This window comes from Sycon ciliatum, chromosome 4 (assembly GCF_964019385.1).
Source record: "Sycon ciliatum chromosome 4, ocSycCili1.1, whole genome shotgun sequence".
Lineage (NCBI taxonomy): Eukaryota > Metazoa > Porifera > Calcarea > Leucosolenida > Sycettidae > Sycon > Sycon ciliatum.
In genome coordinates, this window is record NC_088646.1 from 12,536,491 (window position 1) to 12,563,038 (window position 26,548).

At 46.6% G+C, this 26,548-nt stretch overlaps 1 protein-coding gene across 1 annotated transcript in view; it reads right to left on the reverse strand.

Moving 5' to 3' along the window:
- Window positions 1-742: 742 nt before the first annotated feature.
- LOC135814540 (protein Daple-like) overlaps window positions 743-26,548 on the reverse strand; it is a 33,075-nt gene continuing 7,269 nt past the window's right edge. The window contains exons 10-37 of the mRNA XM_065327668.1: window positions 26,154-26,302; window positions 25,685-25,766; window positions 25,266-25,424; window positions 24,579-24,669; window positions 24,249-24,304; window positions 23,727-23,803; window positions 23,085-23,152; window positions 22,884-22,953; window positions 22,296-22,461; window positions 21,616-21,743; window positions 18,025-18,114; window positions 17,581-17,620; window positions 16,452-17,152; window positions 14,980-15,339; window positions 14,218-14,397; window positions 10,798-10,887; window positions 10,488-10,551; window positions 9,357-9,410; window positions 8,694-8,756; window positions 8,414-8,476; window positions 7,604-7,798; window positions 5,440-5,585; window positions 5,022-5,096; window positions 4,786-4,846; window positions 3,988-4,278; window positions 3,295-3,459; window positions 2,536-2,866; window positions 743-2,071 (exon numbers count right to left, since the gene is read on the reverse strand). Coding sequence (XP_065183740.1) covers window positions 1,428-2,071; window positions 2,536-2,866; window positions 3,295-3,459; window positions 3,988-4,278; window positions 4,786-4,846; window positions 5,022-5,096; window positions 5,440-5,585; window positions 7,604-7,798; window positions 8,414-8,476; window positions 8,694-8,756; window positions 9,357-9,410; window positions 10,488-10,551; window positions 10,798-10,887; window positions 14,218-14,397; window positions 14,980-15,339; window positions 16,452-17,152; window positions 17,581-17,620; window positions 18,025-18,114; window positions 21,616-21,743; window positions 22,296-22,461; window positions 22,884-22,953; window positions 23,085-23,152; window positions 23,727-23,803; window positions 24,249-24,304; window positions 24,579-24,669; window positions 25,266-25,424; window positions 25,685-25,766; window positions 26,154-26,302 — 4,659 coding nt within the window. The 3' untranslated portion in view covers window positions 743-1,427. The remainder of the gene's footprint in view (window positions 2,072-2,535; window positions 2,867-3,294; window positions 3,460-3,987; window positions 4,279-4,785; window positions 4,847-5,021; window positions 5,097-5,439; window positions 5,586-7,603; window positions 7,799-8,413; window positions 8,477-8,693; window positions 8,757-9,356; window positions 9,411-10,487; window positions 10,552-10,797; window positions 10,888-14,217; window positions 14,398-14,979; window positions 15,340-16,451; window positions 17,153-17,580; window positions 17,621-18,024; window positions 18,115-21,615; window positions 21,744-22,295; window positions 22,462-22,883; window positions 22,954-23,084; window positions 23,153-23,726; window positions 23,804-24,248; window positions 24,305-24,578; window positions 24,670-25,265; window positions 25,425-25,684; window positions 25,767-26,153; window positions 26,303-26,548) is intronic.

A 26,548-nucleotide genomic window follows, 5' to 3' on the forward strand; every position in this document is an offset into this window, starting at 1 on the left:
CCGAAGTGAAGCCTTTACGAGGGTTTTATCTCCTATGCCATGGACTTAGTGCGAAGTCAATGACTAGCGAAAGCATGTGTTCAATCCCCAAAAAGGAGTCAATAGAATACATGTACATGTACTAAGAGAGTGATAAAGATAATAACTATTGCGTTTTTCCCGAACAGAAACTTGTACTAAGTTGTAGTCACGAAACAGTTACACTTCTCCCTTCTCAATCTCCTCAAACCAAGGAGTAGAACGGTACAGTAAGTAAGTGACAATACTCATTTTCATGACAATCATATCCTGAGGGGGGGGGGGGGGGGGGGATTGCCTGTCTATCATGCCATCAATATTGTCAATATCACGTGATGGCATGATAGACGCTAGCATTGGTCAGTAATTCGGGAGTCGTAAAATATCACTCGGCCTGGTGCACTGGTGTTATAAAAATTGAAAATGGCGGAAGGGCTGGCTTTCGTTTACCAGCAGAGCCAAACATTTCCTTAGTCTAACGCGTCACAACGTCTAGTCATAATATCCAGTGTTTACGTCGTTGCTGATATGCTCTCTCTCTCTTTGTATACAGACTGTTAGTAGAGTGGTCTCTCTCTCCACAGTTTTCATGCCAGCTAGAACTTAGAAGAGAGACAGAGCGAGAGAGAGAGAGAGAGAGAGAGAGGGGGGGGGGGGGCAAATAGTTCGAACAAGTGCTTCGAACGAGTGCTTCACACTCCATCATTATCAAGCCAAGAGCAGAGCTGGTTATGCATATATGTACATGTAATAATTATATAGCCAAGGCAATAGTAAATACACACAGCTACCACTGAGGACAACGCGAGAACAGCTACTTCAGTAACACAACGACGCTAGAGGGTCGCCAGAGCGGGGTCGGTATCTAAACAAGAGGGAAAATAGAGCTAAAGGTGTATACAAAACCTGTCCAAAAAAAGCTGTACACATAAGCGGATTTACAAAAGAATAGAAATAATCACCTCAACAGGGTAACGGCAGAGCCGAGCACTGTGTGTGCTGCTCAGTACAACAATAACACAATATCAGAGTCAGCAGTAAGGGAGGTATGTGTTGCTGTACATGCAGTGACAAACTTGGAGTGGAGGCTCACATGCCCCCGCACACGGCTAGAGGTTTCGAGTCAGGTATAATAGTGTCCAGACGATATTTGCAGCTCACCGTCGTGATTGCTGCGAATTGTTGGGGTAGGGAAGGAAGTGATATGATATAGAGAACTGCCTCCCATACAATGACTCATTTCAGGGACTATTCTGTCAAGGTGAAGGGGTACACAAGCATGCAAGGTAAAACATCTCTGAAGTTATAGAAGCGTCTAGCGAAAGGGCATTCGTATAGTGTACGTAGAGGCGTGAACCATCACAGGACAGACAGCAGCTGGCACAGCATTCTCAAACGAGGCCCAACAATTAAACACAACCATACTCAAACCATTTTGCGCTTTCAGCATTGTTTTCGCCGTCTTCTGGCTTTGCACCAGCAGCAGCCGCAGCGGATGCAGCAGCAGCTGATGGAGGAGGATCAGCGTTTGTTTGAGGCGACGAGCGGCCAGACACACTACGGCGCTGATTAGCGGGACTGAGCCTTGTCGGTGACTGCTGCAGTTCCTGTATTATTGTGGGAGAAGGATCCAGGGGAGCTGCACTGCCATCGGGAGGCTCCAGCGTGAAGGTAGGCTCAGTAGGTCCTGCAGTCATGATAGCATCCATTGCAGTCATTACATCACCATCCTCGGTACAGCGACTAGATGCGGACGCAGCCCCGCTAGACGGCGTGCTAGTGCGGTTCACCGAGCCAGACGAGTCCAGGGGATTGGAGCCGACACTGGCGCCGTCAGCCAGTGCCTTGGTGCGAGTCAGGGGCTGATGGAAGCTGCCTTGACTATCACGGCTTCTGCTGAGCGGTGGCGTGCCTGCCGACATGGCAGCTCCGACATGAGTGTGCGACGTGGTGAGAGGGCTGGGCGCTGTGTTGTGACTGTCAATGGAACTAGCACTGGATGCCCTGGGGAAGCGACGTGAATTAGGAACATGTGTCTGAGATGCATTCACACCTGTTCACCCAAGAGGATACCACACACATTGAGCAAAAAGGAGCAACAATCATTGGCAGGTACATGAAAGCATATACAGTCAACTTTGCGTATAGCGACACTCGGCGGGGCATCAGAAAAGTGTCCATATTCGCGAAGCGTCCTTATACCCGAAGTCTCATTATATGTATTACAGTTAGATGGGACTTTGCTCTGGGCATTGAAATTCTGTCGTTATTCGCGAATCGTTGTTATATCCGCAGTCGTTATTAGCCAAGTTGACCGTAGTGGCATTGAGCAGTTCTAACTATCATGCAAAGGCAGTGAAGGTAAATAATTTACGGATCAAACTTCACAGGTTACAGCACTACAGCATCAATAATAGCTACACTACCTACCTAACATAACATAACATAACATAACATGTACTGAGCACATGCTGTCTGTGTGGTACATGTACGTGTCTGTGTGGTACATGTACTAACTTGGTGATCCAGCCGATGTACTAGCGCTGCGCTCCATTCCCGGCACGATGTCATTACTATTCTGAGAACTGGCACGGGAATCCACGCTGCCCTGTCGCAGCGTTGCTCGACCTTGGTGGATTGGTTTCTGGCGCCGGAAGTTGTCAGATGACTGCTGCCGTAGTGGCGTCGTCTTCAGAGACTCGAGGAATGCTGGTGCATCAATAGCTGCCACCTCTCTCCTCGGGTTCATGCCACCTGCGGCCAAGGCTGACGGATTCAATGGTGCGTTAGAAGACAGCCTTCTGGATTCGGTCGGCGAGTCTACCAACACCTCATTGAACATTCGCCGCTGCATGCCAACAACGCCAACACACCAACCATGGATACAAATTAGCTTTCATCTGATAGCGAATACCTCCTGGCACATAGAAAAATGACCGTGCTGCAGCCTGTAGGCTATGTCTTGACATAATATGTATGTGTACAGTGATGTGGCAATACTGTGGGTGTACAAGCTAGGGGCTTGCGTCAGCAACAGAGTATGTAGCAGTTACCCATTCACACATGCACACGCCCCCCCCCCCCCCACACACAAACGCACGCACACACACACACGCACACGCCCCCCCCCCCCCCCACACGCACACATACACACACACACACACACACACACACACACACACACACACACACACACACACACACACACACACACACACACACACACACACAACCCACATAACCAAATACAATACTAATTATACACATCACTCGTACCCGAGACACAGGTGTCTTGTCGGTTTCCTTGAGGAAGTCCTCAAGTGTGACAACTTCGCCACCACCGCGCTGACGACTGGCCGGTGATGATGTAGCAATAGATGCTCTGGTGCTTGGACTGTCCATTCTGGCTAGTCCAGACATGAGCTGCTCCAGTTGTGATGCCTGAAACAGGTCAGTGTTTGCAAGTACAATACACAGTTGTCACCCACAATCTTACAAACAGGTCAGCAGTGCGTGCATGTACCACAAACAGTCACCCACAAAATTACACATTGACCAAGACCATACGGCCACAACAGGTTACATGAAAAGCTGAATTCTTGCAAGTACTGTAATTTCACAAATTTTCGGTGTACTTTTATTTTCGGTACTTTCGGTGCATCTGTTTCATACCTAAAATTTCAATACACCGAACACACACTTACACACATGATCCAATAGGGAACTGCTTTTCTGCACCGAAGATTTCTGTTCACCTAACCAGTTACCTGGCCTTTTGCCCTCATACCGAAAATATTTAGCACCTAAAAACTCTGAAATTAGAGTACTTGCACAGATACACATGGCACAGTTCATCAATTCTATACAATGGGTGGTACATGACTCGAGAGCCATTTGACAACCAACAACACCAAGCACATCGGCAGGTGATTCAAGTGAATACTGTACGGTAAACAGTGTTTGACTTACACCGTCCTCGTCCTCATGGCTGTGTCCACTGGCGACGGTGACTGCATCGTTCAGCGACCCGGCCATACTCCTCGCCTTGCGTACGCCGGCTAGCTGTACGAGACTTCCACCGAACGACTCCAGACTTCCAGAGCCGGACATGGCATGCGGTACGGGTAGAGTGTCGGCACGGTCACGCGCTACAAACCGCGGCATGCTCATCGACTGGGGAACACTGCCGGCCGCACCACTTCCAGATGAACTGGAATCGTAACCATCGGTCTTCGTGTGCCCACGGCGATCTTTCTCTCCCTACAGTAAGAACATCGGCCATAAATCATCAATGGATTTTCTTGTCAGTTGTATTTCAGAGAACCCCAATGCATGTGCCCACATCACCATGCAAGAACTGGATTATGGACAGTCTAGAATGGTTACTCAACACTGGGGGGCTTTGCCGGGATAGTGCTACTAAGTCTTAGTGCCTGGAATCACATACAGTGATACTGAATTTTAGTGAGATATCTATTGTTGCGTCTGATATACGCATGTAGACGTTTTTTGTACAGTTAGTGGTAGTGACACGGAAACAGCAGGCGCTCCAGTGCATGGCAAAGGAATGTGCTTTTAATGCTACAAGGTGCAAGGCTTGCAGGACAAAACACTAAATTTCTGAGATGCATGATATTCACCTGTGGAGGGCTATGAAGAACATTGGGATTGGAGCAGAATAGTAAACTACCTGTTGTATGCTAGTATCATGTCATCATGCTGATCAACATGTTGTGCATCGTCTAGCTGGTTCTCAGCTCTTCTTACCCCAAGGAGATTCTTGGCCTTTTTTCCAAAATGCGCCACTTTACTGAGTGCTGACTTCTTCCTGCAATTGCACATGATCAAGAAAGGAAATATGCAGAAGCATGTCATATTGATGGGAGTGATGACAGAACTAGGACATAGGACTCCGAGTATGGGAGTATCAAGGGCAACACACTAAACACAGACCGTTAGCAGTGAGAGGAGAGCTACAGGCTACACTGAAAGAGTCCACTTACTTCTTGGTTTTCTTGATAGTGTCCAGCTGCTCATTCAGTCGACCACGCTCATTCTCCAGCTCTGCTAGACGATCCCTGCGGGCACGTACAAACAAGGAGAAGAAAAGAAGAGCATGGTCATTTTCAACTCAACACACTACGAATGTGGTGGTAGGTTACATGCTTCCCTTGCCTTTCTGTGACCAGGTACATCCTTTATACAACCAGCCCGAATGGGTATTGACCTTCATCTCCATTGTGACATGCAGTATTCTAATAATAATAATGCCGGGCTGTGCCTTGGCTAAGTTGCATAACAATCGTCAATAGTCATTCTCTGTTCTTCCCATGTGCACATACATCCATACACACGGCTCATCGGCTAAGGAGCTACATAGCTACGGGTTGCGGAGCAGTAGAAAGTGCTGTTCAAACTTACGAGAAAACCCGCTCGTCATCAATAAACTTGTCCTTAGCTTCATCATTCTTCATCCTCAGCTCTCTGTTCTCCAGCAGCAGCTTCTTGACTTCAGCATACAGATTTCTGATCTCTTCACTAAGATTGCTGCTCATTTGCTCCAGGGCCTGCATTGGAATAGGACAGAAATGGCATTAAAGGGGAAGTCTGGTGAAAAATTTAAATTTCACAGTCCGTAGAGTTCGGGGCGCTGAGTCGAATGGTCTTTGTCCGAGGAGGCTGCGGCCTATGGTTCGTCAGATACGCCCAATCGAACATGTGCGGATTTGAGCGCGCCTCACCCAGATCCAGGTGATGACGTCACAGCGTGCAGCCAGGTGGCCACACCATCTAGATGTGTACAAAAACGGCCATATTCGGAGCGCGTTCGATTGGGGAACCGTTTGTCGCAGCTTCTTCGGACCAAGACCATTCGATTCAGTGTTACAAACACTACGTACCCTGTGATTTTCAGCTCGGTAAACCTCGAGGTTATACCGTATTTTAGCCGTTTCCGAGTTGGACTTTTTCCGTCGACATGCACTGGCCTCTATCTACGGCTCTAGCAATGCGCTGCGTGCATGCTACCTGTAGTGTAGTCAACAAACTAATCACACACGGAACTACTCCCGCACTGCCATGCTGGGGTAGGTACAACAAGACTCGAGCCACAAGACTCAGAAAACTAGTCAACACACGGACTTGTCATGTACTACACTCGTATCAGTCGTGTAGTCAGAGAACGAGCGTTTCTCCTTGCCGGTGGTGGTTGTGCTTTGAGAAAGAAAATTTTAGTTTTCCGCTCCCGCCTCATTATTTTATGCTACAGCGATGAGTGCACAACCGTGACAAGTGACAAAACAGCGAACAGCTCCCGGACCTAGAACTTTCAGATCCCGTAGCGTTGCGAGCGAAGAGTCGTGCCCGTAGTTCAAAGAGCCTGCACTGTTCTCCAATTGAGTGTCCGAAATACGCCAAGTTCGCACCAAAACATCACCATGTGGCAGGTTACTGGAGTCTAAGCGAATCGGTATGGAACAACATTTAGTCTTAGAGCACTCGCATCACTCTTCTCCATTTTGGCGACTCTGCTCTCCAGCGAGCTGATAATTATATCAGCTTCGTCTGCAATAGCTGCTGCTTCTTCACCAGTCGGAAACTCAGTAGCGCTCACTCTTGACCGGCCCGCGCGGCCATTTCTTCAGCTGAATACCGAGGTTCTCAGCCCCAGACCGAACTCATGAAGGTCAGCCATGGCTGCATCCTCACTCTCACAAGGAGTTACGCCTTCGGAGTCGCTTGCACCACCTACTATGGGTCGCCAAATCATTTGAAATAGCACTGACACTATTGCTTTCACGCACTCCTTTTGACCTAGCTGCACGCTATGACGTTGCGGAGGGTGTGGCGCGGCCGCATGACGTCATGGCGCAGCCCCCCGAAACTCAGTTTTTCAAACGGAAATATCTCGAGAACGCTTTGTCGGGGACATGTGGGACCAACACCATTCGACTCAGCGGCCGAAACTCTACCAACGCTGAAATTTAAATTTTTCACCGGACTTCCCCTTTAACAAGTAGAAACAGCATTGACAAGTGCACCTCAAACAAAAGAATTCAGACACCAGACGTGCAGATAGCAAATATATCGTTCTTCGAGTAGAAATCAAAATGGCCTACATTCATGTTGCATGTTTGAAGTACCAAAGAGCTAGATATTTGCACTGCTCACCCCACACTGTACTATTACCTCCCCCCCCCCCCCCACACACACACCACACACATACACATACACCACACATACACCACACATACACCACACATACACCACACATACACCACACATACACCACACACACACACCACACATACACACATACACCACACATACACCACACATACACACCACACACACACACATACACCACACATACACCACACATACACCACACATACACCACACATACACCACACACACACACACCACACATACACACATACACACATAAATGCACACATACACACACATACTCACACATACGCTGTAACCCTCCCCCTCCCCCCCCCCCCCCCCGTCCCCCCCCCCCACACACACACACAAACACATACTTTAAAAACGTAGGAAATGTATCAGCAGCAAAACTTACATCACACCGGTTGCTCAATGCCTCATTGTTAGCTTCGATTTGAGAGCTGTGCGTCTCCAGCTGGTGGTTGGTCATCTGCGCAACCTGTAACTGAGCACCGGCGGCATGAAGCTGCTGCCGTGCTTCTTGCCATTGCTGGCGAGTACTTTGCACTTGATGACGACTGTGGTTCAGCTCATCCTCCATACTAGAACTCTGTGACGCACGGCAGTAGAGTTACAGCATGTACACGAGTGACAGTAGTACAGTGTACAAGGTTATGAAATCCCACCGTGACTATGTCCTGGCGTTTGAAACGATATGCTGGCTCTAGTGCAGTACGACCACAACCAGAACTAAGCCAGTAAATCGTGCTGACGGAAGTCACTCCAAAGACTTACAGATCACACAGTAATAGAATGCGAACACACACGCCTGTGTCTTAGGGACGTTAGGGGAGATTAAGGTATACGTACGGTGAGAAAGAGCGACTAGAGCAGCAAAAGGTTGCTAATCAGACAGAAGACAGGATTACTCGTGTAACTTTGCTATGCATCCTCTTAGGAGACGGTCTACAATATGTATACATGTACAGCTGCCGGATAACACAGCAACACTTTAGGGTAGTGCTTTAGGACCTTTCGGTAGCCATTAAGTAAAGCAATATTCATGGAAGTTGAATTCTCCTGACCATACCGTCAATTTAGCTGGTTTTCAACATGACCAACAAACATATTGTCAGAGTCCAATCGTAGCTTTCTGTGGCCTGTAGACGGTGTATGGAGAATGTCTCAAGAGCTAGGAAAGTCTGAAACGACTAAAAGAGCTTACCTGCTGGTGTGCTGTTCTCAGCTGTTTCCTGACACGACCAAGTTCATCATTTAGTTCAGAAATCTACACACATCAGCACAACAAACCTTGGTCACTCGCAAGATACAAGGCAATCTTATAAACCAATACAACAGCGCGGCATGGCCTTGTTTCAAGCTGACGGAAAGAACTGTGAGGCGTCCAGTACTATGTGTGTGAAGCACAAACAAACAGCACAAGACTAACATTGGTTAAAACAGCACAAGACTAACATTGGTTAACAGCAGTTACCAATATTTACCTGCATTTTGCTAGCATGAAGCTGACGTCTGAGATTTCTGATTTCACTTTCCAGGTCCGCTTGCTGCTCACAACGGACAATACACAATGACAAGAAAGCGAAGAAAAAACACAGACGCAAACTCAGTCAGTCAAGTGTCAAGTGTCAAGTTGGCGGAATAGCATGAGCTCCAGTGTGGGGAGCAAACCCTTTCCTTTTATTTTCTTTTTCTTTTTTCCTTTCTTCTTTTTGAGTATTTGCAGTCTGTGTTCTTCTCTCTTTCGTAGAGGTTTGTTGTATCATTGGCTTTTGGCAGTTACTTTATCGCCATCATAAAATTGGGCATCATTACCCGTTTGGTATGCGACACAAACAAACAAATCTTGCATATTCCCATATTGTAGCATAAGAAATTCATTCTAAATACAACTGAAGTGAATGAAAAACACTGCAGTGGTGCAGAAAATGAATACGACGACTATCCCTACCCAAGGTTGGGACTTGGCACCACAGCAAACATGTCGTTCCAGATGCCACCTCCTCCCCACTTTCCAATCTATAGTAGTAGTTTTTCACCTTCACCTCCCTTCCCCCCCCCCCCCTTCCCAACTGCAGTGTAGTAGGTTTATGTGACCGGAGGCAAAGATTATCACAAAGCATCTGTGAATCCCGAACCGCACTTACCTCCCCCTGGTATTGCCGTTTTATGCTGTTCAGTTGGCTCTCCAAGGCCGAGTACTGCAAGAGAATTGACAGAGTTGATCAAAGCACAATTAGGAACAAGGAGTAGCACTGCTACCTGAAGAACCTAAAAGTACAGTAATAATTATTGCTTGACTAGTAGTCTTTCTCCAATAAAATCCCAAGTGAAGGGACATGCAAAATAGAAGCCCTCGGTTTCAAACAACCCCCGCTTCCTCTCCCTCCTCTACAGTCTTCCATTGCATGCCCAAAGTTACCTTGTTGTTTGCAGTGCCAGTGGACTGGTGATAGCAAGTCAATAATTCCCTTTCTTTACCCATTGTGCAAACTAAAGCTGGATACAAATCTATTTCATCCCTTGGTGCTGACCGCTTCAATGCGCTTCCCGAATCCCTTCGCACTAATCATGTCCCCAATTCATTTCGCCAGGAACTTAACACATTCATTCATCTTGGGCACCCTGTAAGAAGACCTCAGGGTCTATTGGGAATGCCCAAGTAAAATAATAAAATACAATACAAATGGCAAGTTTCACTGGTGGGCTAGTGCGGTGTGTGGCACAAGTAACCACCAAAAAGCTCAAGATCATTACCTATGCAAAGACTGATCGTGTGAGTGTGGTACACTACATGCATAGGTACCTGACAACTATCAATGTCTATGTGCATGATGCCATCTTCACTGGTTGACCAATCTCTAGTCAATGAAGCATGTGATGAATTCATGACAACTTGAGAAACAGTTGGTAAGCCTTATGTACCACTAGAACACATCGCCTGAGAATGGACAAGCACCGATTTCCGCCTATTGGACAAGCATGATTTCGTGATCACGCATTGTGTTACTAGGTTTGTGCCTGATGAAATCCAAGCCAAATAGCTAAGCAAGTACCCTGCTCCGGGCCAAAATCCCATGTTTGCAGTGCCAGTGCTACACAGTACCCATGATATGAAGGCTGTCTAAAAAGGTCAGATTTCACTGATCAAGCAAGTTGAAGACTGTACTTCTGTATGTGTCTGTTCACTGCATGCAGCTATTCAGACTTAGCTGATTGACAAGATACTGTGCTGGGAACATGATGCAGCACAGGCTGATAGTGTTGTGAAGCCTTACTTCAGTTTTCATTCTTTTCAGCTCAGCTTGGAGACCCTCTGGATCATAACTACCACTCTCATTCCTGCAGGAACCAGACAACAATGACCATTTCAAAGAACTTGGCATCTCTATTTCCCATTCATTCCGCTATGTTCACTGATAGAGAAGAGCCACGCCGAAAGCTGCTACAGAGAAAGCCAGTGAAAGTAATGGTAACAAAACTTGACCAGACAGGCAGATAAGAAACACAAATCCGTACCCTGCAACTCAACAGTGATATTGCAATACAAACCAAGCAAGCCCAAAGCCTTCAACAATATATCCTTACAGATTGGACGCTGACTGCTCTCTGCTAACAGAAAGCGGGTCATCAGAACCTCCCAGTGTCGGCGAATCACCGCGAGAAAAGTTCAGAGTCCTGCAATGAACACCAGGGAACAACCCACTGCATTTACGTCTTCAATCAAGTGAATATATTCAAGCAAACATATCAGATGTGTGCCCTGTCTGTGTGGATTAAAAACACATTTTTCTTGATGTATCTGCTCTAAGAAGTAACATAAAGGCTGTTAGATTCTCAGCCAGGTCCGTTGCATTTCTAAATAGGCACACTTTACTTACAGTCGCTTGCTCGCAGTACACTGTACATGTACTCTGTCTTCATTGTTCCTTTCTTCTTGCTCTATTTCAGTTGAGAAGCTCCGCACACAATTCTCTGCATCCCTAGGTATCCCTAGGCATCCCTAGGTATCCCTAGGCATCCCTAGGCATCCCTGATCATATACCTACAACTGTTATGTCCCATGTCTTGCCTCTGCGGCACTTCCACGAGTCAGTATTTTCTCACCATTCCTGCACAGCTTCTGCACTGTATACTGACTTACAACACAAGCAGTCACCACGTGGAAGTTGAATTGTCCTGCTCTTCCAGAAATGTCGGCAACATTATACTGCTAGTCACTGTTAGTATTGGACAATGACTGGTACTCTATGTTGTCTGAGCGCCATAGTGCTTGCGTGATTAGTCAAGTGGATTCTGCTCTATGAAACACATGACCGCTAGCTACCGATGCCTAAGGACATGACTGTCGCACGAACCAACACTGGCCCAGGTTTACACACAGACCTCTAGTCTTGTGGGCATATTTCCACATAACATTACAAAATTACATGTCCCACCCAGAGACAAAAACAGTATCACACACCGTCATCGTACGAGCACCACAGCAAGCTAACCAGATATATAACATGTATACATGTTCATGTACCACAATCAGCATGTAAGGCACCAATTAGAACGAAGCACTATACATGCATTGGAAGTTATGCTCAGGAATGACGTTGCCAATAGCCAGGCACAACTTCTTGGCTAGAAAATATACAGTTCATACAAAGAGTAATATGCGCATGGATATATGTACTATTATTATCTCAGAATACATCGAGATCAAAAGCGACTTCCAAACGTCAGGTGACACATATCATTTCACACAGCCACATAATCCGTACACAGGGCAGTGGGTGCTATGACTATTGTTGATCAGCACTTGCCAGTTCAGCTCTTGTCATTCGCCACAGTATGCCGCAATCAACACAAGCATGCCACACTCTACAGCCAGCCACAACAGCACAACAGCACACCAGTACACTACACTATAGTATAGTATTTGGCGTGGGTAACACCATCCTGTTCAGCAGAATTCGAATGGCTCGGCTACAAGAGTGCACATCAACAATTCGGTGACAACAAAACAACGATGGAATTGACGACACAATGACAACATGGACCAAAATAACAACACCGTGACAACACCGTGACAACACCGACAAAAAAATGACAACACAGGGCCAAAGGACCAGAACAACAACGAGCACAAAGCATGTGTGAATGCAGTGCAGATATAATTACGCACATGCATGAAGAGGTGGAAGACAGGGTACACACACACCAAAGACACCAGACGCACGCCGCGTATGAGTTCAGATGCTTTCAAATTGGTCTTCCAATGCATCGTAATACTCTAGTACGTGTATGTGGCACATTGCTAGGTCCCTGGCCAGCCCACTAAGGATCACACGACTGAGTGTGACCACCGCAGTGACGAAAAATCCAAACACAACCCTTCTTTGTAATATGAGAAAGTGGTAGTGACTTCGGCGATGGTTACATAGGGAAAATGTTTGCTCCCAACACCGGAGCTCGCGCTTTCCGCCGACTTGACTTCGATGGACTTCTCGTGTGCTCTGGATGGCGGTCCTGAGTCAGTCAAGTGTCAAGTCAAGTCGGCAGAAAGCACGAGCTCCGGTGTGGGGAGCAAACAATTTTCCTATGAAATATCTTGAGAAAAATTTTGAATTCAACTGCAGGAGGAACATGGTAACCATGATTCGAAGTGCTTGTCAAGTTGAAAAGCAGGAGCCTGTACTGAACGAGTGGAAGACAAGGTACAGAGCTCTGGAGAGTGAGCTGGCTCAAATCAGGCGGCCACGCCGGCGATGCAGCTAAGTTGAGAGCTGCTGGAGCACACTCCCATGTTCATGAGGCTGCGAACGGTCTTCAGCAAGGCCAGAAGAAAGGCAGCATGTTTGTGTTGTGATCACGTGAAAAGGACCCCACCGCTTCTATCCCATACCACGTCATTCCACCTATCTGTGAATACAGCTACTTGGTCCAGCTCATCGCAATTGTCGCTTATCTCCCACGCACTTTTTGACAGGTAAAACCCAGTCCAATCACGATATCTAACTTACTTTTGCTTGGGAGGTTGTGATGGCAAGATCAAACGAGGCACCAAAGAAAAATTATCGCGACTAGCGCTTTGAATCGCGATGAATTTATTGTCTGTGTTGCCAAACGCCAAGCGCAGCGACCTGAAGACGGGAACTGTAGCAGGGGCAACTGACATCCTAGCCTGGAGAGAGTGGCAGGCACGCGTGCACGGCAGAGGAGTATGACTATGAGCGTCATGCTGAAGAAGAAAGGTGTTTTCGATGTGCGATGCAGACGTTTTGGTTTTTTGTTCCTTCTGGACTTGGCAGCAGCATTACAATAGTCGTGGTCAGCGTATCCAGTGGAGCGTATGACAGCTGTCTGGAGAGGCCTGTATGCCTCATTCGAAGGCTCTGTTGAAACACACTGTGGTGACACACAGGTCACACTGCCCAAGGGTCCTTCAAGCACCGAAGTGACAGCCACAACTGTTCCTTTCCCATTGCTGCCATACGACAGGCTGAGAAAGCAAGAGATGCTCTACCAGTCTACGCCAGCAGCTAGACACCAGCAATTAAATGTAAGGTCATGTAACCAGGCAGGAGTGATGGAGAGTTGAATGAACTCTGGACCTGTAAGAGTCTGAGTTCAAGAACCCGCTCCTTCGCTGATTTATTTCGTGCATTTTGCTTACCTTCCTTCCCTTCTATGACTCGCTTCACCTGATTCCATGGCTCAAATTTTTTTCTTGTGGCGGAGAGTATTCATGTATCATGCTTCCTCACTATGCCTATTGAAAATTTCGCAGAGTGGCAACAAAACTCTTTTTCTTAGTGGCGATAGATAAGCGACAATTGCGATGAGCCGGACCAAGTAGTCCATTAATTTTTTGATGATACTGGTACTCTGCATAAAAACTCTCACTATTGTTCGTATTTACAGGACTCTATGCCAAACAAGTGACAAAGAAGACACGAATAAAGACAAATCCAGCCGAGCAGCACAGACACTTCATTTCCAGTATAACTGTGTACTCACTGTTGGACATCTGCAGCTTCTTCTTGACGCGATGTACCGCCGGTAGTTCTCTGCTGAGTGGTGGGCGTACCAACAGTCTCCATCACACCGCGAATAGACTCCACAACACCAACAACGGCCGGCACGATAGCTAGACCAGTGGATGACTTGGAAGTGATGGTATCGCCTTTCATAGTGCGACTGAAAGCAGGATAAACACAGGAGATTTCTTGACCAATCAGCCTGGTTGTTACCATACTGTACAGCACAATCCATGTACAGTCAGTCAGTGCCACACTACACAAATCACCAAATTCTACTAAAGGAACTTAGAACACAACAGCCCCCAGCAGTACCATTATTATAGTTTACAGAAAAAGTGAGAAAAGCTGAAACCCCATAAATTGCAGGGGTGTGTGCATGTCTTAGTGTGCCACAAGCAAATATGTACATAAGCTTCTTTTATCAACCACGGCACACTCCATAGAAAACCGGTCTTGTAAGTAGAGTTTGCATGACTGCGCTGCAACCGTGCACGGGTCTCAAACTCGGGACCTTTTTTGCTTCGCAGGCAAACCCACAACCACTCGGCCAAAGCACGGTTCTTCCTGTAGACCGGTGTGCATTGCACATAGGTTCATATGTATGTATGTTGAAACATGATTGCATGGTTGAGATGACCGACGTCGACAGCAAGGTCACAGCTTTCTAAGATATACATAACAGTGCATAGATGCATATCATCGTAACTCGACGTAAACCTTAACCATTCTGTTGCTGTACCTCAGCAATGGAGATGAACCCGGAGATGCAATGAGTGATGATACCGCACGAGTGAGAGCTGGCGATGAAGATAGAAGAAGCGATGCTGCAGCACGAGGCGTGATGACTTTAGTGGCCTTCACGGTCGATGCTGACTTGGTAAGTTCAGCTGTCACAAACGATGGTGTTATGGGAGTTGTTTGGGGAGTTGCCGTTGCACCCATCTTCACAGGTGCGACAGCCTGCATTGGCTTTCCAGCGTTCTCGGATGCATCATCTTCTCCTGTCTCTGCTTGGTCCTCTGGTACTGTTTCTTCTTCATCTGGTCCACCGAGGAATCCTCTTGCCTGAGCCAATGCCACTACTTGTTCCAACCATAACCTGCAAGTGTACCACATACATAACAACACATACCACACAGGACACAATGCTCTTGTTACTTTCAGTCGGTCAACAATGCCAACCATGTCCAGCCACATTGTGTGTGTGTGTGTGTGTGTGTGTGTGTGTGTGTGTGTGTGTGTGTGTGTGTGCGTGCACGCGCGTGTGTGTGTGTGTGTGTGTGTGTGTGTGTGTGTGTGTGTGTGTGTGTGTGTCCCATATGGTGCAGTGGTATGTGCAGCGATTTCCAATCGATAGGTTGCGGGTTCGATTCCCGACGATTATGGTCACACACGTCTTTCTTCTCTTTCTCAGACTCTTCCTGACTTTTCTTTCATTCTCCTGGGTGGTTACCAACAGCCAGTGCATGCCGGAGTATGTGGTGTGATGTGTGTGTGGGAAAAAAAGAAAAAAAAGAAAAAAAGAAAAAGACCAAAAATAGGGATTCACTGGCCAGAAAAAGTCACTTCAAATAGCTGTATGGTGTAGACCAGGCTGAATAGTGACGGTCAATTCTTCAGCCTTGCAAGCTGTTGAATGGTGCAATCCCAGCACAAGTTGCTATGGCTTCTGCCGTAGCATTGCTATCATCGCCTCCGGCGATGGGCGTCAAAGGTCAAAGGTCAAAGGTGTGTGTGTGTGTGCCATGGACTTTGTAAATGTATGATTGGTGGCACTGGAAGCACTGCTACAGTGGGCTAGCATATCTGTAAGAATTGTTCCAACAAAGACTAAAAAACATAGGCCCACTAATAATTATGGGAACTGCTCGCACTATACGACTCGTAATAATAACCGCTCGATCTATTTCTTATCGAGTAAGTAACGAGTAATCGATATAATCGTTTCAGCACTACAAACATGTTGACCTCCACCAGTAGCACTCCACTTCACAGCGGTAGTGCGGGTAGATTGACAATGATCAGTAATATGGTATTACATAAGGGTGTGAAGGAATGAAACCGCAGCTGGATTCACAAAGCTTAATCCGTGTCACAACAGCATGCTGGAAAGTTGTGCGTGCTTCCCCTAGCTGCATCTCATGTTTGGCATTTAAGTGGTCTTTGTAAAAATAAATAAAATAAAAGATAGAATAAAGAGTGGTAACTTACTCAACTTCTGTCTGGCAAGCCATCTCCCGGGACTCGGTACACGTAGTCTGTACACAAGCATTACTCTGCTCCACACGAACAGGTGCCGGGGCCATCACTGGCACTGCTAAACTTCTACTGTGCTCAGACATCGGCGAGGGAGCCATGGCCAGGGGATTTTGATCCACTTCGGTCATTTCACCATTCGTCAGCGCACTGGCATTCTGCACTTCAGGTGATGTACCCACCTCAGCAGTCCTGATCTCCTCTGCCTTCCTCTCTTCTCTGAGCACTTCAGCTTTCCGTCTCTCCTCAGCCAATTTCTGCTCCAGTGTTTCAACACGCCGTTTGAGTTGTTCTTGATCAGCCTCGGATCCCTGGACATGCTGACGTTCTTCGTTGAGACGCTGCTCATAACGACTTACTCTTTCGGCTGTTTCGCTTTGAGTAATTTCCAGGCCCTCTCGCCGTACTCTCTCTTCTCGGAGAAGCTTTGTCAGGTTTTCAGCCTTGGTCTTTTCTGTTTCGTTTTGCCTCTCAAGTCGATCGGCACGGTGCTTCTCTTCCTCGAGCTGGTCGTCAGCAAGGCGCAAGCGATCGTTACCCATAGCTACTTCTTCACTGGTGGAGACAAGCTTATCGGATGTGGAGCGCAATTCTTGGTTAGCTGTCACCAGCTTCACTGACACTACGGCTAGCTCCTCAGAAGCGCTTGTCAGATCCTACACAGGTAGAGCAGCAAAAGAAAATGTATGAAGAAAATGGCTGGCAACAGAAGGTGCTATCCATAACACCATCACTACCGTGACAGTACACTAATACACCGATACAGTCGTCCCTCTTTAATACGGCACTTTATAAACCAGCACCCTCTATAAACCAGCACAATTTTCATTAGCCAAAATGTCCTCTTCATGCACATTGCAACAGTAGATCAGATTTGTTAATCCAGCACCCTGCCTAATCCAGCAGAATTTCTTTGCCACAAAAGGTGCGCCACCGTACTAACCAACCCAAGGCAACGGAAGGTGTATGTATGCACTTAGCATCAAGCACATACAATTCACACAACTATTATCACAACTCAAGGATGTGGATGGCTAAGTCTCAAATTGTCCACCAGAGACCGTCTACATCAAGATCAACGTACATTTCTAAGTTGCAACTTCTCCTTCTCGGACAAGTCCAATCTGTAGGGACAACAAGACACAAGAAGTTCATGGTGACGAGGACAACCAGACACAAGAAGTTCATGGTGACGAGGACAACCAGACACAAGAAGTTGATGGTGACGAGAAAGTTCTACATACTAGTACAAGGTATACTGTCGACACATGGAGCACCATAAGAGAAAATACAATGCAGGAATACTGTACAAGGAAATGGAACACAATGGTAAACCAACACACAGCAACTTCCAACCACTCTAGGACCATTGCCACAGCATCTAACCTTGATCACTCTTATCCCCCAACAACTGGACAATCACCTTATAAGCGCATGGTGGGGAAGGCGGGGGGGGGGGGGGGGGGGGGGGCAGCCAGGAGCACTGCCCAACAACATGTGGCAAATTGGAAGTAAACCTTGTCCATACCTTGCTTCTAAGCTAGCAATGCGATCTTGTGCAACCTCTGACTTCTGCTGGGCAACATCATCAACACGCTGTTCCAACTCCAAGTACTTGCTGTAGAATTTTTGCACACAGAAAAGGAATTTCATGTTGATATGTCAACTAGTTCTGCCATACTTAGGACTGATGATGCAATGTGACAAAAGCACCCAAGATATGATATATTAACCCTTTAAAAGCCGACCCATACTTGAATGCGTAGAATTCTACGCATTCGTTTTTCTGTTCCACATGGCGTGATTTAGCTCGTAGAACTCTCGTTCAAAGGGGAAAGGGTCATGAACTAAACCTGCCTTCGATCTAAACCCATTTCCAAGGTGGTTTGTATCTAAAAATCTGAAGGAATCGAGGTTCTAAAGTGCGCGACAAAGCACTGCGCACTCAAGCACATCCGTGCGGAAACTAGTTAGAGACAGACTGGCATTTGCACAGTACTTCGTCCAAACCCAAGCCAAAGTTGCTGTTTGACGACAAGAAGAACAAGCAATGGCTGCCAAATTAGATACGGACGCTGCTCTAGCAATGCTAGCGATGCTTTCCTCGGACGATGATGCCTCCAGTGAGAGCATTTCCTCCGAGTCGAATGATGAACGCGACATGCTGCCGTCGGACGACAAGGAGGAGATCGATTTGAATTTAGCTGCTGAAGACACACTTTCCGCTGATGCCGGGGCATCCTGGAGCTCTGATGGCAGCGGCAGCATGAGTGACTCTGGAGACGACGACGACTTTCTCCCAATCCCAGGACCAGGCCGAGGAGAAGTCGCAGCACGTGGAAGAGTTAGAGCGGGGCCAGGTCGAGGCCAATCAGCTGATCACCCACGTGGCGGAGGAAGAGGACGTGGACATGGGCCTGGAAGAGGCGCTCACGCCGCGGCCGCTCCTATAATCTTCCACGAGTGGAACAACATCGACCCTGAGCCAGAGCCTTGTGTCTGCGAACCGGCGAGAGAACACGGACTTCGCCTGCCGGACGACTTTCAGCCCGAGAACGAGATGAACGGGTCATGGCTAGATGCTCCATGTCAAGAAATTAGAAGTTTCATAGCTCTGTTGTTGTATTTTGGCCTAGTTCAGGTTCCAGACGTAGACAAGCATTGGAGCGTTAGGAGTATATACCATGGCCTCTGGACACGGAAGTTGTTGTCCTGAGCTCGTTGTCGTGCCATAAAGGCCTTTTTCCATTGCTCCCCGTTCGGTGAATGAGCAGACAATGATCGACTCCGGAAAATTATATATTTATACGGTCACTTGCGCGGCCGGTGCAAGCAACTATGGCAACCGGGCGCGCAAGTATCGCTTGACGAGAGGATAATCAGATTCAAGGGTGGACAGCAGATGAAGGTATACGTGAAACATAAGCCAGTGAAGTGGGGCTTCAAGTCGTATACGCTTTGTGATGCCAATAATGCATACAATCCACTGAATGTTGGTCCTACCGGCAAAGTATTATTTTAGGATATGCTAGAAATAGCCACAATAACGGCTTCCAAATTGGTGGTAGCTTGCCAAACACTGAACGCAGGACAAATTGATAGGCCTGCCACGTAATTTTCGTGAGAACCTTGTGCGGCAGCTCGGTGGCCTGTCATTGTGTCATTGTCATTGTATTGTGTGCACCACCGGAAACTACGCACGCCCCTGCCGTAGCCAAATTCAAGCAACTACACACTGCCCACACTCCACAGAATGAAGGCAGGGGTGCCAACTGCAGTGTTTGCTGGAAGACCCAGCATACCCGGCGCAGGCGAAGACCGTTTGCTTCAGTGCGGCCTGCCGCGATGATAAACAGAGATAAACAGATAAACATCACAAACGATAGACTGTTTTCAATTGTTCCATTCCCCTGCCTATGATGCTTACCGCTAGAAATTAGGTTAGAAAAGCTTGGTACTTTCAGGTTGCATTTGGTTGGTCACATTCCACAATGGGAATCACTGGGAATCATTCTTGCCCGTTTGTTTGGTCAAACAATTCCGTTAGGTTGGTCCCATTCCAGAATGGGAATCGCTGAGATTCCAGAATGGGAATTGCTGAGATTGACTCTTTTTGGAGAATGATCATTCCACCTCACATGCTGGCATGAGCATTCTCATTCCGGAATCAAAAATGATAACGGTTGCCGGAAGCCAAACAATGTAGCGACAGATTCAAGTGCCTCAAATCATGCACTCAGAAGTACCTTGACTCTCTCAAGGAAACTAGAGTCGGGTAAAAGTGAAGAGAGCAGCCGTTCCACAACATCATGGAATTGTTCTGTCAAATGATTCCTACTTGAAGAAGTTGATTCTGGCGCGTTTGTTTGGTCAGGTGATTCTCACCCATTCCCATTCCAGAATAGTTGTCATTTACGTTCTGAAAATGCCCAACCAAACGCAACCTCAGTAGGTCATTGTATAGGTCATTGACACTGACATGTATACTTTCACATTACAATTTAGAATAGTTCGCAATTGTATATAATTATTTATTTCCTATGGCCCTGGGGTCATATAGAATGCTGGGATTTTTAATATTTTGCTTTTCTGTGACTCTTTAGGGCATATGCTGCTAGTGAAATACACAAGATAAAGGCTTGGTATAGGCCATTGACACTCATATCTATAAGTTCACATTATAATTCAGAATAGTTCGCAATTATGTATATATTTCCTATGGCCCTGGGGTCACATAGAAAGCTGGAATTTTCAATATTATACTTTTCTGTGACTCCTTGGGCTTGGGGTATACGCTGCTGGAAAAAATAAGTGTGTATGCAAAATTCGCTTGATATTTGCACTGTGGCCATGTTTCTACATGCCCTGTTTCCCAAGCCCGAGTATACTCGGGTAGAAAATGTACTGTATGTACAGTGAACTCGGATTGCGTATACCTCGCTATTCAAACCTTCGCAACTCTGTTATACTTTCTTCGATTCTCACACCTGACAGCTCGTTGGAAAGCTGAAGGAATAAGCTTTCCAATGTTATGTCGTTTGCTGGGGCGAAAAGTAAAAATATTGGAGTGCCGAAGGTGGAAATGAAATTTACGCCCGAAATACAGGGCACAACATTTCGCACATCGGATTTTCGAGTGAAGATCCGCGGGAAGGGACTTTCCCTGTGACTCACAGCGGCACAGCCCATGCGTGTCGGGTACCAAAATAAGCGCTTGAACTTCAGGAATCTGAGAGAGTTTGAATTTTTCCTCTGCGCTGTCTGAGTAAAACTGTATAAGTGAAGAAATTTGTGACTGCGTGTGGAGTATCTCTTCGAGGCCCGATAGAGCAGCTCCCAACGGAGCGTAAAGGCAACTCTATTGCTCATGCTGAGTGATTATTCGTTTCGTTTGGACAGAGAAGGCTTCAAGCTTTCCAAAGAGCCCAAGATCATCAACTTCCGTTCCTGGTGAGTGAAGTTAGATTTTTTTCAAATCGCTGGTCTGCTCTGCAGAGTGACAGAGAGCGAGGCTCAGCGAGCGACTGGGAATTCATGGGTTTCAGGCCGGGTGGAAAAACTATTTGCACAAGGAGATCATAAATAGCTAAGCAGCAGTTTTGAACGCTAAATGACTTACCGCTTCTCCTCAATAAGCTGCCCCTGCACCTGATGCTCTCGTTGGGCAAATTGCCGCTGAAGATCTTCCCTGAATTTCTTCTTCTCATCAACAGCCTCCTTGACCTTCTCTCGTTCACGCTTCAGTTCCTGAAAGAAAGAAAATCCCACAGAGAGTCCGCAACCCATGAAGAAGGTCCTTCCAAATCCATGCTGAACCTGAAACTTATTTATCAGTCTACTCTGAAGCCTCCCAGTGAGTTCCCATGGAGTTCTACACAACGTGAGAGAGGGAAGGTTTACGTAGTCCTCGCCTGTGGTCAATATAATCTAATGGAATTGCAGGTACTGTAAGTCAACAAACATTCGGCGCATATTTATTTTATTTTCAGCTATATTCGGCCTGGTCATGTTTGGCCGAATATTTGTTGCTGCCGACATTTTGTTTTGCAAGGTTCAGTGTGGCAGTAGTGTATACAAGTGGCAGCAGTACAGGCCGAAAATTTAATGCGGCCAAAATGGGTTTTAGCCCTGGGAGGCCGAAATCTGAACAGGCCGAAAATTGGTAGACTTACAGCACAGTGATTTCTTCTATTTTAATTATATTTCAAAAAACATGTATCAATGCAAAATGGGCATCCACAGGCATATATTCAGGATTGAGACGGTCAGGTGGCCACAGGAGAATGCATCACCACTTACTTCACGAGCAATTGCAAGTTCCTTCTGTTCACCAAACCGCTGTGACTGCATGGTCTTATTCTGCGTCTCCAGGGTTGATAGGCGTGCTTTCGTTTCCCGCAAGTCAGCCGCAGCACGGTCCAATTCACGATTGTCCCGTTCCAGCGATGCCAGTCGACTTTGGAGTCTAGGCATAGCCAGCAGAAAGATTCAACCACAGTTCATATCACTTTCGCCACAATAGCGGTATGTTCTGATACAAATAGCAAATTTCGGAAATCGCCATGCCAAGCCAAGTTACGCCTGGCTTGCACTGAAGCCGATACCTTAGACTGTTTAGACTTCTCCAGGCCATGACATCATTACCATGATTCGTGCATGCACAGTTGAGGTCTTCCTACAATGTGTTTACCCCCTATATCTGTGGAGGTCCTGCAGTTTTCCTATTTGTAACAGTGCTGCTGTGCGCATGTCTATGCTTCATAACACATACACACAACTAGGTGAGCGCTTTGTAACACCGTCTGATGTACGTGACAATATCAGTGATTAGCAACACTATGTCAGTGATTTGTAACACATGCAGACGACTATGTGCGTGCAGCTCACAGTTCAGCATCAGACTTCTCCTGGGCAGCCTGTGCCAGATTGAACTCGACATTTCCCAGGGATGGTGTAACTGCAGAATAGGGTAGGAAGAAAAGCCACAAACAGCAATGACCATCTCTTGGTATTCCATGCCATCCATCGTTTGCAGTGTCATCTCAAAGTTCAATATGCAAGGTTTTTTTTAAGGGTACAGTGCAGTACCTGAGCCAGCAGGCGTGGCAAACTTCAAGTTGTCCAATTCTTGCCTCAGATCTTCAATCTGATCAAGACTGTGGGACACACAACAGAGAACAGTGCATCATATCAGAGGCAGACAATGTCACAAATACCACGAGTAAACCCATGTTGACTCAAAGAGACCAATTCGAAAAAGTCAGTGAACTCAGTGGAAAATCAAACACACCCAAATTGTCTGCGGTGAACCAAAGATTCATCCACTACCTCTCCCCTGGACACATACCCAGTCTCTTATCATCACTACTATAGGTCACGTGCACACCGGTAGGATTGTTATAAGCACTATGCGCACAGTACTGAAATAGTTTGAAATACAATTACTTGAAGTACCTTGGTACTAGCAAGCATGCAGCTGACAATACAGTAAAACCTGTGACTAACAACCACCACCCCTTGGGACCAGAGAAAGCGGTCTTTAGTGGCAGGTGGTCCTTAGTTGGAGGTTTGCACTGTACAACCATTATATGAATGTGAGACCGTCCGTGCCTGGCAAAGTGGTCTGTAGTAGCAGGCTGGTCGCTAGTCACGGTGGTCTTTAGTTACAGGTTTTACTGTACCTGAACCCATGGAGAAATACTTCACAAATTTACGAATGCTGTGCCTTACTATTGCTGGCCGTTCAGCTCCAGTCTGGCATTCTGCTCCATCAGTACTTGAAGTTGCTCCATGTCACTTTCCTTTGCCTAAAGATTGGAAACAGGAAAGTGCAGTCACTGGTCAGGCTGAGCTGAGACATGATAATAGTAAGTAGAAACTGTCCACAAACAGAGGAACTTTTCACGGGCCAGTGGCCTACCATAATTATTAATTATAATCCACACTCGTCACCATGGTGGTCCATATTTCACACCCATCATCATAGTGATTGTAAGTGCACGGCATAAGACCATAGGCACACTCGCGGTCACCAAGCGAATATCAGCGAGGAAGAGAAATGGCGGAAAAAGCAGAAAGGGGTTGTGTGCAATTGGCATCCAACAATTCAACATACAAAACAACATAGTTCACGCACAGCATACTGCATGAAATGAACAGCAAGACACCGCAGAATGTATGTGATCTGCTAGAGTCACGGTTGCCGGGGTTCTACAACCTGACTCGATGTGCATAGGAGATAGAATCACCAACCTCAGTCAATGCCCGCACTTGCTGTTGAAGCTGAGCATTCTCCATCTCAACATCGTCTACAAGCACAGAGTGGATTGAAATGCAAAAGTTGGGATGAACCATTTGTTTACAGTGCAGTAACACTGTCTATGTGTGCACTGTTCATTTGGGTTTTTTCACTTGAGAATACAGGAGCATTGAAGAGACTTGATAGTGCATTACATACAGACTGATCGGTCAGAATGATTAGTATGGTCAGTGCATGGTCGAAGCATGGTAAGTTTATGGTCAGAGCATGGCCAGTGTATGGTCAATGCATAGTCAGGTGCATGCACATGCACGTCCACCCACCAAGAGCAGAGAACCGGCTGTTTAGACGCTCCACTTCGGCCTCCAATGACTTGTTCCCTTCGACGAGCAGCCGCTTTTCATTCTTCACTTCCTGTATTCCCATAGAGCACAAAACATGCATAGTAGTGGAAGAACCAAACACAGAACAAGATGACGTGATGTTCTTGAGGGCAAAGAATGAGCTCATTCATTTCGGCCGACTACAATGGACAGCAGCCACAGAACACTATGGGTAGGATCATGCGGACTATTGTTCTCAGGGAGTGGGCTGTGTACACAGTAGTGGGTACATCACCGGCACAAGAGTGACTGAGCGTGCAGCTGCATCCACACAGGCGCGTAGCCGGCAGTGTTTCCAGAATCAATCACTGCAATGAAGTACTAATCACTGCAATGAAGTACTAATCACTGCAATGAAGTACTAATCACTGCAATGAAGTACTAATCACTGCAATGAAGTACTAATCACTCACATGGAGTAATAAAGTAGTACGTCAAGTGGGCATCAGTCCGAAAAACCTTCATGCTGAGATGCCGTGGAGCAGAGCTACTCGTATGCCAATATGCCTGTGCCATAACCTGAGATTTTGCATCAGACCCTCAGCAGCAAAAAGGGTTTTCAGCCCAATGACAACATAATTATGCTGTGTCTGGTGCCGTAGACAAAAAGAAAGCTGAATAGCGTACCTTGATCAGCTTGGTGACATGCTCCATGTCTTCCTGCTTTCTCCGCAGCTTGCTGTTGTCAGTCTCCAACTGATCAATGCGCCTAGCTTTCAGACGCAGCGAGTCCAGTTCATCATGATGATCCCGGGACCACTGGACTTCTTCCATCATTCTTTGTTTCTGAGCATTGGCACAATCGCCAGTCAACATGTTCATTAGAATCATTGCAGTACACAATAGTACGGAACACGATAAACGAAAATATACCAGACGGTAATACGCGTATGTACTTCTAAACAAGATGGGTGATTTCAACTCATATTTTCCCCACAAATTAGGCTATCCAACATGAAGCAAAGAAGAAATCAATTTTTTTGCTGGCTCCTCGATCACCATAGCTAATGTCCTGGAGACCAGCAGTTACAAAGCGACAGACTCACCTCTTGTTGAACTTTGGTGATCTTCTCCTGTAGCATGATGATCTCTTTATGGGACTCCGTCAGTGATAAACTCTTCAGATCCCTGTGTTTGCATCGGAACAACCCAACAAAAACTGATGTGATCAACACAATGCTTGTATCACAGAGATTACTAACACTGTCTGCAATGTATGTGCGTTGCTGAATTCACTCCATGTATCAACTATCAAGGTGGTACTTGCACTGGCAAGTGCTTATTCTATAAGTTAGTGCCCTATTGCAGCAACATACCAACCTGTCCACCTTGCCATAACTTATTCCAGCAGACTTAACCAGGCATCACTATAACTAAGTATAAGACATCCGCAGCTTACGTCTGTTAATCCAGCAGACATTACCATGCGGCATTCCTATAAGACATCCGCAGCTTACATCTGTTAATCCAGCAGACATTACCATGCGGCATTCCTATAAGACATCCGCAGCTTACATCTGGTCCGTAACATCCCGGAGTTTTGTTCTGAGCTCCGCTACTTCGGTTTGACTAGCGATGAGGCCTACAGCGGTCGCATCGCTAATCAAGCTGGTGCGGGACACAGTTCCTCCAAGGGGACTGGACGGTGGACGGCCATTGGTCTCCTAAACACGCAAGGAAATGATGCAGACAAAGTGTAGAGGCCAATATGAGACCGGTTGTGATTAAAACGTACCGAAAGGAATTGTAACAGGTGTATTTATACTAGACATCCATACAGTATGATACACTCTACTCACTATTCGAAGTTCCCGCTGCTTCACCATAGTGATGAGAATCTCGTATAGAAGAGCGCATACTCCAGTTTTTCTTCTCTCTTGTCTACTCTTTGTCGTTCCCTTTCTCTAAGT